The sequence below is a fragment of the Pieris napi genome, chromosome 11, assembly GCF_905475465.1.
Source record: "Pieris napi chromosome 11, ilPieNapi1.2, whole genome shotgun sequence".
Lineage (NCBI taxonomy): Eukaryota > Metazoa > Arthropoda > Insecta > Lepidoptera > Pieridae > Pieris > Pieris napi.
Window position 1 is genome coordinate 4731850 of NC_062244.1, and position 16233 is coordinate 4748082.

General features: G+C 30.4%; 1 protein-coding gene across 2 annotated transcripts in view; it reads left to right on the forward strand.

The window, feature by feature from the left end:
* Window positions 1-82: 82 nt before the first annotated feature.
* LOC125053926 (facilitated trehalose transporter Tret1-like) overlaps window positions 83-16233 on the forward strand; it is a 38645-nt gene continuing 22494 nt past the window's right edge. Inside the window, exons 1-2 of one of the 2 annotated variants that reach the window (XM_047655549.1) lie at window positions 83-188; window positions 15855-16029. In XM_047655549.1, coding sequence (XP_047511505.1) covers window positions 15970-16029 — 60 coding nt within the window. In that variant the 5' untranslated portion in view covers window positions 83-188; window positions 15855-15969. Of the gene's footprint in view, window positions 189-15706; window positions 16030-16233 lie in introns of both variants that reach the window. The other variant, XM_047655550.1, reaches the window with a different exon arrangement.

Here is a 16233-nt window from a genome sequence, read left to right on the forward strand (position 1 = left end):
AAGGTTTCCATTGCACGCACGTTGAAATAAGGGGCTGATTGTAAACACTAGTTCAACTTGGGCACAGCGACTGGGTCCGTAGTTTAGTTCCGTACCACGGTGTCAGTCGATCGCTTCACTTTGAACGGCCATCGCCACTCTTCAATAAATAAGTCCGTTCTATCCGCGTGTGATTGTGAAATAATAAGGTGTTGTGTAAATTTGAAAAAGGATATTCTAAATTTAAAATTAACTACAGATATAAATGGAAGACTTACTTTGGTAAAAATTAGGATGCGATAAAAGTTTCAATAATGTAATTTAAATTAACTGTGAATTGACTAATAACAATGATAGAACTTTGCTAACATAAAAATTTGCTTGGTTATTAAATATAATAATGTTGTTTTGTGATCAAATTCGATTAATAAAAAATAAGATATAAAAAGACGTACTATAAATAAATACCTCAACAATTATACGCCGACCGTCAGTAAATATAAAAAGTTATAAGACATTACGAAGTTACTTTAAGTTATTGCATAATATTTTGTAAATAATTTATTTCCACATAACTTCAATCATTTTCTTTTTTATAACCATTGAAACACTAGAAGAACTGTTAATATATTTAATATAATAAACAGAATTTTATTTGCAAAACAAAATATAATCTATATGCACACTTTCGGAGGTTCTTGTAAAACTAGCTTAAACTTTCATATGATCTATCAATATTTATTTCTATGTAAAATATTAAATAAACAATAACTGTGATATTTTAAAATAAACAAAAGATTAGTTTATATGAGCGAAGTTGGAAACAATTAGACAGACTGTGAAGTTAAAATGAATCTAAAAAAAAGTCAAAGTTATAGGTGTTAAAACACAGAAAATACAATTTTACCTATCAAACCATTATAATATAGTCCTGGGTTTACGTGAGTAATATACATTTATATAAAAATTTCCCTCTTTGATGTATAAAAACACGTCACCGTTTCGATTAACTGTCGTGGTAAGTGAGAATGACTTTTTATAATGAATAGTCTCATTTGGAATATGATCGAAAAAATGTATTTAATTATATATTCTAAAATCCGGCGATTTTTAAGTAAAAGATGTTTTATTTAAATATAATTTTAGAAGTATAACATATATTGCGGTTTTACGAATTATGTGTATGAAAGATTGCCACGAGCAACCGTTGGTTACGCGCTAAATGTAATAGTGTGTAGTGTGTAATGTAGTAGTGTAGTGTGTAGTTCATACAAGTTTTCGTCAGTGGTCAATTCTTCAGTCATGTGAAAGCTCCATTTCATTTTTATATATTATTACTACAATCATAATAATAATAAAATAAATATAAAAACTTTTAATTTCCTAAGTAAATTAACAATGTTTTTATTTTCTAGTAGTATTTTAGTTACTATACCGGTCTAATATATTTCTGAAGGTTATTCTCTAGTAAGAACCTCCTTTGCAAGCAGGCATTGCCACTATTAAAAATAGCTAACCCATCAAACGTTGTTTTGCCATACAAATTATTTCCAGCGCTTCTATCTATTGAGCGATTTATGATCGATGAAAGTTGAAGATACAGTACAATTGCTATTCAAAATGGACTAGCAGGGAATAAAAATTTGGCCGGGAAATAAACCGTAAATTTGGGCCACACTTATCACTTATCAAGAAATGTTACGACGTATTCTTTGACCTACCGAATATACAATAAAAGAAATATAAAAATCGTTCAAGCCGCTTCAGAGTTTGGTTACAAATATTGGTGTGACAGGAGAATTATTTTATATTTGAAAATATATTTCCTGTTTATGAAATTTTGCGGAACTAACATTCGACAATTGTGATTTCTAAATCGTTGCCAATACACGAAACTTATCGAAAAGCGCCTTGGCGAGATTTTAATTGCATTTCACTTAAATTAAAACATTTATCCTTTCGCGTGAGTCTCCAAGGTTTGGTTGTTAACCAGATCAGCTTAATATTCAAGAATTTTCTTTTGGTAGACCTTGATATTATAAACTTTGATGATTGTTATTAAATTATATAGAAAATCGAATAAAGGTTTTTTATCAACTTGACAGATAATTTTTAATGACCATATTTTATAAATTCTTGAGTTTTGTGCATACGCTGATATTAAAGTTATGAAATCCAAAATGGCATACATAACAATAAAATAGATAAATGTTAGAACTAAACTTTATAAATAATAATATCGCATAATTTATTAAAATTTCATGTTAAGTAGGTAATTTTATTCCTTTTTCCGTTAATGTAGGTATTTTTAATATTCCAATAACTTGATATGAACACGGTCTGTTTCCATTTATTACATGTTGTTAGGAGTTATTCTTATTAACTATTTAATAAATGTAAAGGTAATGTGAAAGGTCTTTCACATCTCGTTATTTAGTTCATTGCTCCCATGATCCCGTTCCCATCATGTTCCCATGTGAAGCTTCACATTACTTAAAGTCGACATTTTTAAAACATAGCACATCAATTGCAATTTTTTTAAACCAATATTAATGAAAAAATGCAATACTGCCTTGCGATTCTGTAACTCACTTTTCGAAAACAAACAATAAACTACAAGCTCCCTCCTTATCAGAATGCCAAATCGTAAAATGACTGATTCACGACTGATTTGAGCGCGACCGCCGCTGCGAAAACCGCTGTGCGAGTTCGAAAAGTGAGTTACAGAATCGCAAGGCTGTACAATTTGAGCGAAATCAATCCCAATCGCATATCTGGACCGACCTGATATATAATGAAAATACTTTTAAAAACTTCAAACTAGTCATTTATCAAGAAGAACAGTTTTAAAATTAGAATGTGGCGGCGAATGTAGCATACATATTTTTATACGAAGAAGAACGAACGAACGAAGATTAAATTATGTCTATTTGACTGAGACATAAATACTAAGGACGCAGATACATTTAAGATACATGAATGAATTTACAAATTGAGGCATTAAAATTATTATAAAAATTTAGATAACATCTATGTTTATTACTACTACATGAATTCTGATAAAAGCCGTGTATTTTTAAAACCGAGTAAACCTGATTCGCACCGAGATTCAAAATGCGATAAGAACCTATTATTATTTTCATTTAGAATTCAAAATTTATATTATTAGGGAGTAGAGACTAATTTTGACTATTATATTATTTTTAATGTCGAATAACAGAATTCTATAATTGAACAATAGGAGAAACAAGAACTTAGTTTTTATCGTAAATTTGTTTACTTCTTTGATGTATGAGTAAAAAGTCCTCTACCGATAGGTTCGAGTTTAAAATACATCAAATTCGATGCGAATGAATATTTGATATTTATTTTACTTCTAATATTAGTAGTATAATCACCGTCGTAGCATAAGACGTCGTCTTCAATTCTTTATCCGTTTACGTACGTAAATCCGTTAAAGTAAGACCATATCTGTCTCCGTAAGCGGCTAAGCTGGTTACCCATTCGTCAGCGACGTGAAGCTCACATTCTCCGTCTCTTATATTCCATCCTGTTCAATCCTAAAACTCCTTCCTATCTCAAAAATGATTCCAAATTATTGGGAGCCCATAGCTTTAGCTAACGCTCTTCTGGAAACTAAATCCTTGAAATCCCATCTCATAACTCTTCCTTTCTTGGCGAATCCTTTAAGGTCTCTGAATTGAGGCTATGGAATTCACTTCCCGTCCCCGGTCATAATTCACTATACCCAGAACAAACAGGTCGGCTACTGAATAACGAATTATATTAGGTCTTGATTTCACTGATATTCGTGAAGGCACAAGCTATTTGCCACCCCAGGTTTCTGTAATATCCTCAGCATTCAAATGTACTCCCAGATCTTTTACCTCTGAAACTCTAACCAACGTTACACCACTAATGGTACAATTGTAGTGAGTGGGCAATCGTTATCTCGAGAAAGATATAACTTTTCATTTTAACAAATTAACCTCTAATCTATATATCATGCTTTGATTATCCACTCGATCAATGTCTTGCTGCAGCCGTATACACTATCTATGGGTATGCATAGTTTGAGATCATAAGCGAAGAGTTAGCGTTCTTGACGACTTTCGGTCGTTCAGCACAATCAGAAACTCCAACGATCCCAAATTACTGCCTTGTGTTACGCCTTATCTCGCAAAGTGAGCCTCCAACCTAAACCCATATTTCTATTGTTATAAATGTGGCGTTTTACTAGCTGAACCCCTGGTACAATCAAGTACAATCTCGTAAAATATTTGGCGCTATGCCATCCAGGCCTGCTGCCTTTTTTGGCTTAAGTCTATTGAGTGACTCCTCTCTATCCCTCAACTGTAAGCTCCCAACGTGAACTTTTGCAGCCCCGTTTGAACAAATTTATAATAATTGACTCGACTAGATCCCGTATTGATTTAAATTATATCGTACCCCTTTTTTAAATCGAATTCATCCAATCGAAATTGAAATCGGAATAGTTATGTTTGTCGGCGAAAACTTTATATCATGTTTGTTGCATTAGAAAGGCAATTCCTTACAACAATTCTATTTAAATATTTAATATATTTGGTAAATGCACTTAAAAAATAAATAAAGGCGATAACGCTGTCAGAATTAAAAAAACGATTAATTGATATATTGAATATTTTGAAAACTTGTTGTGTGCATTTATAATAAAGTAGCCTTTCGGTTCTTATCTAAAAAATTCCGATTATTTTACATAAAGATATCGTAAACAGACCACATCTCAGCAAATTATCGATTCCATGGTCGTTTCTGTATTCCATTCATAAAGAAGCTTACATATTATTTAAAACAAAAATATTCTTTATTAAAATAACCCACTGCCCACTTATCTGTGCTCCAATTCATTGATTAGAATTACGAACATTCTGATCATTGGGTTGGAGTTTTTAATGTTGAATTGAATTTCGAATAAGAAAGAGCAGAACGTGTGAGACAGAATACAGTGGAAGATACGTTAGATTTTTATTTACATAGTTTTTTTTTCATAAGCTAAATAGTACCGATTTACCATGGTTACCGTTTTGTTAAAAATGTGTGGAAATAATTGTTTCAATATCAATTGAAGATAGGAAACTCAAACATTATAAATTATTGAAGTTTAGCTTTAACGCAACTAATACTGAGTTAGTGTTGATACTTAGACTGAAGACATGTATATATAGGTGCACTTTAGTACCTACATAATAAACCAGATCATTAGTAATCAGATGTTTATGAATAATTCATATTTAAGGTTGTTGTTGTGAAAACTGCATGTGATTTAGGATTCATATTATATTTAATCATTGTTAATTAGTTCTTAATCATTCTTTCATAAGTGTTAATCATTACTCCGTTAAACAAGAATAAGAAATCAATTAGATAACTTATACGATAATTAATTAAAATTTAAAAGATTTTCACACAAGTCTCAATTATTCTTCTATTTCATAAAGCGAAATAAATATATTACATACGAAAGTATGCATTCAAAAATAACAAGTATAATCGTTTTATTCCTAGTTATAATATATTATAAGCTCATTTTCGAAGTCTTTTTAATGGCTGAATTAAAAAAATAGCAACCAAAAGAGACATCTTCTCTACATTTCTTTATCTTACTATTAATGAATGAACTCTAAGAAATATCTATCAACAAAATATTTTAACGTTAATTCGCCAATGTTCATGAAATGAGGTTCCCGACGATTGACAAGGAAATTGATGATAAACAATTCTAGTCTAAATGTAAACCGTACCAAATTTTATCATTCCGTCAGGCGTCGTTGGCAGAAGACAACTTAATCAAACTACTACAGCTAAATCAACTAAAGCAAATTGAAATTAATTTATTGAATTGAATTTAGATTTGCACAGTCACCAGGAATCCTACTCGATGCCCCCGGTGTCATGAGGTCATATAATTTTTGCTCGATTTGGCTTTTGTTTGGCTTTCGGTGTATTGCTGAACTTTGATGCAATGGTACACTGTTTTCGGGAGGATCCAAAGTTATATCGGTTCGGAAAGAAGCCTACTGCCATACCTTAAACGCCCTACGAGTTTAATATTGAATATAATTGTTAACGTAGAAAATCGAAACAATTAAAATTTCGATTGAAAAGTACTTATACGTAAGTTGTTGCTAATATGTGTGTGGCTCTTTGATAGTTCTAACAACTAGCTTTCGGTATGTTGCTGAACTTTGTTGCAATGGTACACTGTTTTTGGGTGGATCCAATATTGGTTCGGAAAGACGCCTACTGGGAGCTGGTTCTATGTGGCTTCTCATATTTTAAACGCCGTACGAGTTTAATTTTGAATATAATTATTGTTAACGTAGAAAATCGAAACAATTAAAATTTCTATTGAAAAGTACTTATACGTAAGTTGTTGCTAATATGTGTGTGGCTCTTTGATAGTTCTAACAACTGGCTTTCGGTGTGTTGCTGAACTTTGTTGCAATAGTACACTGTTTTTGGGAGGATCCAATATCGGTTCGGAAAGACGCCTACTGGGAGCTGGTTCTGTGTGGCTTCTCATACCTTAAACGCCCTACGAGTTTAATTTTGAATATAATCATTGTTAACGTAGAAAATCGAAACAATTAAAATTTCTATTGAAAAGTACTTATACGTAAGTTGTTGCTAATATGTGTGTGGCTCTTTGATAGTTCTAACAACTGGCTTTCGGTGTGTTGCTGAACTTTGTTGCAATGGTACACTGTTTTTGGGAGGATCCAAAGTTATATCGGTTCGGAAAGAAGCCTACTGGGAGCTGGTTCTATGTGGCTTCTCATATTTTAAACGCCCTACGAGTTTAATTTTGAATATAATTATTGTTAACGTAGAAAATCAAAACAATTAAAATTTCTATTGAAAAGTACTTATACGTAAGTTGTTGTTAATATGTGTGTGGCTCTTAGATAGTTCTAACAACGATCTTAGTAGAAGCTTAGTAGCCGTATTACCTTTCGCCTCGTACTTATGTCTTAGTGGGGTCACTCACTTGTGGGCAGATTAACACTTCACACGATCGATTTCTATGTTCATCCCATTATATAAACTTTAACTGTGGCTGGCTACATACGTTATATTTATAAACATAGATTTTCTTGTCATTCAGGCAATCGGATTAAGCCTCCTCCAAAATGTTGATGAATGCTAGTCCATTCATCAACATTTTGGAGGATCACAATAAAATAAGGCCATTAAAATAAAAAATATGTTTATTGTGGAACATAAGATACATGTATCACTTATTCCACGTCATTAAATTTGAATTTGTAGGCATCCCTACTCATCGGCAAAGAAGACAGAGGGTGTAAGCCGAGAGAAAAAGCCGGCGTAAAAAACTCTCGGTACTCTTTAATTATTGGAGTTTTCGTGACTTACACTTATTTATAATTTTGTTGGTATTCATTTTTATCCACCAACAATATTACTAAGAATTGTGTGGTTGAAAACCTTTGGTGAGGTTGATAGTAAGGATATATTTATTTATTTATTTCTTTTCTTTTTATAAATTTGACGAATATTTAAATGATCCTAATCCTTGCTCCAGTTAAAACAATTTGTATCACTAAAAACTTAGCGATTTAAAAGAGTAGCAAGAAAGCCAATTCTTCTTGCCCGCTTTACGCCCGAAGAATTTAAAAAAATGGAATTTAGCCGTCCGAGACCCTATTTAGTTGAGAGCAGACAAAGTACTTCTTAACTTATGTTGGCTCACAATGGTGTCTGTGTTAATCCAATATAAATGATTTTATGCATATAAATCGCAGACACGGTTGAATTAATACAAAAAAAAACGTTTAGATATTGCTGATATCTGCTATATAACGACTGCGTATTTTAGTCAAGACGGTAATTTATCTAAAAAAAAGTTTTAGCTAAAACATAATTATTACTTCATACAATGGCTAACGATTTTACTGTGAATGTTTATTCTTATTTATACGTAGTAGTTAAAACTTGAAGCTGTAACTCAAATAGCATGGATTAGTAACAATAATGCGGTGTCAATGTAATGTACTAACTCGTTATAATACCATTAAGCAGGGCAGGTGATTATTGCACCTCCAGTGTTATTATCATAATTATATGAAGCAATTTTATGACAATTTTTTGTCATAAAATTGCATCCCTATCAAATGTTTGACGTACTATAATTCTAAATTCAAACCGATTTACTCTGTTTTATTAGGATTAAAATAAAACAAATAAAATGAAACTTGCATGTATTTATTTTAAAACAAAAGAAGAAAGAAAAACCAACATTCTGCCTCTTCATCAAATATAAGCTTTATTTTAATATCATGCGGATTATTAAGATTTTTAGAAATAATTTTAACACAGGTGACATAAAAATATTTAATTAACTTTATGCCACTATTAATAAGGCCAAATGAAGTAGGCTAAAATTATCCAATCGCTAATTTTCAGTGCTCGGTTAAGAAAATAGTGTATGAATTCTATTCTAGAATCTTTAAATAATTACTATTATTTAATAATTCTTCATGACTCTTAATTTGTCATTTTAATTTACAATTTACAATTTTTTAAAGATTTCTTATAATTTAAAGATTATATCATAAGTAAGTATCATTGTTTTAATTGTATAGTTATAATAATAGTCATACGAAATATTGGAATGATTTTTGTAATATTTGGATGCTAACCTTACTTATTACCGTAACTTGTTAACCTTAAAAATTAACCCAAGGTAATAATTAGATGAAATTAATTAATTACGATATGCTTATCTGGAAGGTGTCAATAAGAATTAATATATTACATTAAGTGAAAAACTACAAAAACCTTTTAAGCACAGCGCAAAATCATTTTGTAACTTACAATTTGAACTCGTAATTAAATCGTAATTAAATTGAACGCAAATCTGCCTAAAGTTGATCGTAAATTTTGTGTCTTGTATTACTTTAACTTGTATGATTTTTATCCTATTTATAACTCTTTACGTCAAGGAGACTAGGAGGTTTCATAGGAGGCCACTAAAACTATCCTAAATTATTAAACGCACACTTTTCTTAGGAATTTATTAATAGTAAAACATGTTGTTTAGGTCGATTATATTATATAGTACGATTAATATGTGAAGCCTATTTTATAACCATAGATACTATAAAATTATAAATGTTAAGATTTGTTTTAATATAGGTGATTAGCGACTGTGGCTGCGTCTTTCTCGTGTCTTAAAAAGGTTTGGCAGTATGAAAATTCTTAATTATTAAATTAAATTGGTGCCGAATACGAGACAGCAGCAAAAACATTATTTTTTAATTCTTTGTTTTTGTTTAACTTAAGACGCAGACCAGAAATAAGATTTTGTTAAACTTTTAAATCACCATTATGTATATACAATTTATTAAATCTCTAATCCCGTCTTAAATAAAACCTCCTTCGTGAGATTCCAATTCACGTCTTATTCTTTAATAATATAAATGGTACAACCAAATTAAGAACATGTCAATAATTGTAAAAGTAATGACATATAGAGTAATATAGTAACGCTTATAGTTATTATTATCACATAAAAGTTATTTGTTTACATAGAAGTAAATTTTAGAACATTTATTTTGGAAATAATAGCTGACACTGCAAATAAATAATAATAATAACTGATTTATTTCAGATTGTATCCATGTTTAGTTTTTAAAGTAACAATTTGGTCTTAGTTGTTAGTATTGGTTAGTAAACAAAACAAAAAAGAAGCAATAACTCCTATAGTGGGGAATAAACAGCATACCAACGTTTTAAGATATACACGTGTGTTGAAATCAACACATTAAAGATACCATAAGCGCCGTCTAGCACGACGCCAAGAATTATATCTCCTTTTCCTAATGATGACATAAAATCGTCAATTCAGCCTTGCAATTCTGTAACTCACTTTTCGAACTCGCACAGCGGTTTTCGCAGCGGCGGTCGCGCTCAAATCAGTCGTGAAGCAGTCATTTTACGATTTGGCATTCTGATAAACAATAAACTACAAGCTCCCTCCTTATCAGAATGCCAAATCGTAAAATGACTGCTTCACGACTGATTTGAGCGCGACCGCCGCTGCGAAAACCGCTGTGCGAGTTGGAAAAGTGAGTTACAGAATCGCAAGGCAGGATTCCACAAACATACCAGACGCACTGCAGAACAACGCTTCAATATATTCTTGTAAGTGGTATTTGCGTCCTTCACGTCTTCGTAATGCAAGGATTACATGAAAATAATCTGGTGACATATCAGGTCAATATCAACATAGGATTAAACCCTATACTACATGCGATTCACGGTAGTGTAATCAAGGTTCTACACTTAACCGTTAATAACATATAAAGATAGGTGATACACTATATCTTCCGCATTCCACTGATACTTCAATATAATTAATGCTTGTGAAAAAGGAATGTATCTTAATGATATAAGGTTTTCTATGCTCATTATCTCTATATTTATAAAATTCTCGTGTCACAATGTTCGTTCCCATACTCCTCCGAAACGGCTTGACCGATTTTTATCAAATTTTATATGCATAATTCAGTAGGTCTGAGAATCGGCTATTATCTATTTTTCATACCCCTAAGTGATAAAGGTTGTCCACCCATTTCATTTTTATTTTTTGGACGAAATTTTAATTTTTTTAGATGTGCCATTAAAAAATACAAACAACCCTAAATTTTCACCTCTCTACGATCAACCCCTATTTTTTTATTATTGTAGATAGCTATTTTTATTGAACTAAAAAAATGTTTCCTAGAAATAATATACAATGGCAAAACAAACGTTTGCCGGATCAGCTAGTAGGGTATAAAAAAGGATTGCTCTTTCGTGAATTTTGTAAACGTTGTTGACATTCATAAGCATGCTCTAAGAAGCATCTAAATTGAATAAACGTATTTTGATTTTGATTTTGATAAATATTGAAATATTGTCTAACTTGTGTATAGTGTACTAAGAAGATACTTTAAGAAGAAATCTTAGCTTAGAGTATTTATGAGAAACTAAACTCTCCGTGTTCAGGAAATAATATTAAAAAAATATAGAATAAAGTTTTATCTATTATATAATTGCAATTAATAGCTCCACTCATTAACAACTGTACATGAAAAAACCTCAAAACCGCAAGATACAGATATAGTTGGTATTTTGTCGTTATTCAATGAGGATTGAATTACATGAAGGTATAAAGTAAACAAAATATTTGATTACATAGAAGTGTGAAGTGAAATTCAATCAATCATAATCAAAATTGCAAAGGGACAGAGTATCTAAGAGTCATATTACATTTTGTAATTATATTCCATATTAAGTAGCAACTACTTATTTAGTATTTATTATACATACATACGGGTTAACGTTACTTGATATTAAAGTTTTATGTACTTTTTTTAATAGTACAGGGGCCAAGCGGGCGGGAGTTTCACCTAAAGGCCGCTTTACATTATCTAAAGGCCGATTTACATTATCTTAGTGTTTAGGAGAGTGCTTTAGTACAACTTGAAAGGCAAGTTCTTTAGCGTAGCGTTTACTAAAGCAAGTAGCGTTTACATGTTTCAACTAAAGAACTATCCTAAACACTAAGATAATGTAAATCGGCCTTAATGTTAGGTGATACCGCCGGCTCTCTATGCCAAAAGTATCGCGAATACTTTGCCTAGAAAGAGTATATATACTAGCACCTGTCTCTCACCAAAAATCATACAATTATTCCATAAAAGATAATGATCAGTTTATTTGTATAATTAAAAATTATATTACCTTATCATTTTTAATTGTAAAGGTTAAATATTAATGTTTCATTTTTGGTAAAAAATTTCGTTCATGTATTATTTAAATAAAATAACGTCTACATCACGGTAATTAATATGAAGATTCTAAAAAACCATGGGTGCCGTTGCGCACCTGGCCGCACCTCTTTGCAGCCAGGTGTAAACAGGTATGATTTCGATAAATTTATACGTTTATAACCTATTTTTATTAATTATATGTCAAATTGAAGCTAATTTTTTTCTATTAATTATCATATAAAGTTGCTTAATTAAATCTGGCCGCAAATAAGGGCTACTGGCTGTTAAAGATAATAAATATTTAAGGTAGAGTGAAAGAGAGTTAGCGCGTAACATCATTTGTCAGACGAGGACAGCGATTGTCGGCTAAGCGACGCTTTTATGCCATTGAATGTTACATGATAATGAAATTACATGATAATTAATAGAAAAAAAATATTATTTGACATATAATTCATAAAAATAGGTTATAAACGTATAAATTTATCGAAATCATACCTGTTTACACCTGGCTGCAAAGAGGTGCGGCCAGGTGCGCAACGGCACCCGTGGTTTTTTAGAATCTTCATATTAATTACCGTGATGTAGACGTTATTTTATTTAAATAATAAATGAACGAAATTTTTTACCAAAAATCAATTAAAAATAATTTAATTAAAAATAATTGCGGCCAAATTTTGATAGGCACCCTAGTACATATATATTCTCTTAATTATAAATAAACATAAAAATTTGGTTTTAAACAAATAGTCGATGAGCGCACCAATCCTGCAGCGGGATCTTAGACCATAAGCCATGTCACGTCTGAGTGATCGAATTCCTGATCGGAGCGCAATTTTCATATTATTTTAGAACACATCTTTTATAAGCCATACATATATACATATACATAAGCCATATATTTCACAAAGAGGTTTTTTACATAAAAACTAATATTAAAACATTGTCTAACTTGTGTTTAAACGAATATTCTGTTTTCTATACTGTTTGTCACAGTTTGTTTATTTTACCTATATCGAAATGATAATGATACACCTAAATTTGCCTTCGAGTTGGTAAATCACGGCTAACAAGAGTTATTTCGGTTGAGTTGGCACAAAAAGCAGTTTGTTTGCAAAAAAAATACGACATTCTAAGTCTTCTACATAAGGGACTTCAAAGTACTGTATGTGCGACTGCTTGTAGAGGTTAATTGATTTATATAAGTGTAATCGACACACACTCAACGGTACAACCGGTGAACAAAATGAGTCAAGTAATCCACTACTTTTTATCAGTATTTCAACTTATAACGAAGTATACATAATGATCTCGTTATTACGAACGAACAAGTATTTTCTTTATATATGCTGATGTTGTTTATTAATCCTTAGGATGATAATAGTCTATACAAATAAAAATGTTGCTAAGCGCAAAACTTGTACTCGTACTCGAAACATTTTTATTTATAACTTGAACTCTGAGGTATGTTTTTATGGAGAGAAGTCTTGGAAAATATTAAAAATATTATGAAAAATTTAGTTTTTTTTCGTCCTTAGGTTTTTATTCCGGAAAAACAAACATTATTTATGGGGTAGCATAACAAAATGTTACACATGTAGCTCCTAAGAAGGTAGGCTAAGTGAAAAACACATATTAAAGCGAAACCAAGTTCGCGAGGGCAGCTAGTTTCTTATAAAATCTATGCCACTATATTTTTTTATTCCTTTCAGATGTATCTACCTTTTCATTTCATTTGCAGTTGTACAAACTCTTAAGCTTAAAGGACAATTCACTAGGAGTGTAGGAGATGCGAAGGGGCAGTAAAAAAGCATCTATATTAACGAAACCCAAATCTTTGTTCGACCAACATTATGAAACACCCGCCAGTTTATCAACCAACTTCATTTATATATTTTTAAAGCTTCATTCTAAAACCTTTTTTATTACCATACTTTATCTATAATAATTTATTTAATAACCTTGAAGCATACAATTAAAATCATAACAAAGATTGCATGAGAACAGGTATTACCGTTTAGTCGCTATTAATAACTATTAAATAATTATTTAATATTTACTTCAAAGTCAATGAATTAATAAATTTCTTCTTATTTTGCTATGACGTAAGAAAGTTAAATGAGACGTTTTTCAATTTAGTTAAAAATACTCTTTTTTCAAAAAAATAGCTCATATAACAATCAAACAACAAAAAAGTACGACTATCAAAAGAGGATTTACTTATTATAATTATTTTATTTTATTATAATAATTATACACCTATACAACCGCTACGAAATTAAAATCGGTCTTATTTACGGCTGACTGAACTGTCATTTGTCAGTTACTCAACTTTCGGTAACGATTAATTTATTTAACTGTAAACCTTATTCCTTTGAAATTGTGTTAAAACACTAAAACATAATATGTTGCCAAGTACTAAATAAACCTACCGGCTTTTATATGAATTAAATTATGTTGTTATAATTTTGTAACCATTACAGATTTATTCATAAAGGGCACATTTAATGACCTTTTTCGAAGGTTGATTAACAATTGAAGGTTTCATATTTCATAAGACATAAGTAAAAAGCCGATAAGTAAAAAATACTTATTATTATAAATTTATATATACTGTTCTATACATTATATATGTAGAAGATCAACATCGTCATGACATGTTCTAACATACCTACAAAATCTCGAGTTCACTGGGTTGCGCGCCATTAGAAAAATAAATTCATTTAAAATAATAAATGTATGTTTTTAAACTTATTATTACAAAAACATCCTACATTAATTTTATTGCTTTAAGAATTTATATGAGTTGGACATTGTTTTGCATGTTGGCACTACCACCATCTTTATTTATTTATAAAAATAATCATTAATTTCTGACTTAATTAGTTAACCGTTGCTGACATCTACATATTAAAATATTTTGTGGACACAACACGGTTATTTTTATGTTATTGTAAATAAATTGACACAAAAACCACTTTCATTATCCGTTCTTTTGTCTAATTGAATTAATTCTACATTTAAATCTCATTAGGAAAAAAATTAAACGGAGTATATGACACACATTAGTAGTCTTTGAACTGTCATTGTACATTCTTTCAATTTTCTTAATATTAAATTATCGCAATTAATTTAAATACCTGCTATTTATTTGCGAAACGATAGTGACAAGGACCAAATATTCAATTACTGACGAATAAAGATATTCTTTTATACATAAAATGCATCAAATAAAGTCATATTTTTAATCTGAGTTTGTGAATTTCAGATTTCCTGTATTTAGATATTTATCTGCTTTTATTTACTCATAATATTAATAAATTATATCCTAGAGGTCATACGAAACCCGGCTTTGCACAAATGGACTTCCCGTCTATGTGCGCGTTAAACACTGGCTCGAGTAGTGAAGGAAAACATCGTGTGGAAACCGGCATATCTTAGACCCAAAGTGTCGACATCGAGTGTCAGGCACAGATGGCTGATCACCTACTTACCAAATAAAAAAAAAGGATCACGAAATAGATACAGAGGCTTAGGAAATTGTAGTGCCATTGGCTATTTTAATTTTTCATATAAAGTATGAAATCAATTAAGTTTTATAATAACAAAGAACTTAATCTTAATTGCGCTTCTTTTGGAATGCGATAATTAGCATTGTTTTATAAATTAAACAATCAATGTGTTACTGACTTTAAACCATTAAGATATAAATGAACAAATTAATTATACTGTGTAAAATATCAAAAGGATTTTATTTACGCCATTCTCACGCGTCTTATTCTGATAAAATATATTTATTAATAAAAATTGCAAAACGAAATTTTTAATAGTAACTTCAATGCGAAATCTACTCGTTGGCTGAATAAAAAAAAACAAATCATTTTATTTTTTTAATTATTCGATTCCAGTTATATTAACATTAATTAATATTCTTTACAAAACACATTAGTGATCGAAATGCTGACTGTCAAGTGTAAATAACGCGTCAAAAAGATCACTTTATCACCGACTGTGATGTAGAAAACAACTAATTCATTAACATTTATAACTAAACAGATTTAATCAACACAAACAATAAAAAAATAAATAAACAAAAGAAAATTCATTAAATAAAATGATATATTAGTATTGTGTTTGTGATTAAATTTACGGACGTAATAAACTTCTTAAAATGACAACTCAAAGAGAAGAAAAGAAGAAAGTGAGCCGAACAAGGATTGTGTTATCACAGGTAAGACATTTATCATTATTTTAAGTGGCTTAAGATACAGAAAAATAGATTTTATTTGTTGGCGAGAGAATCCGTTTAGGACGATTATATTGTAATGTATATTAGGAATATTAAGAAACGTAAAAGAAACAGAAACAACTAAGGCAAGATATTATCTTGGCAAAGGTTTAAATGATAAATGATGGTGAACCTATTTAAGCCTTG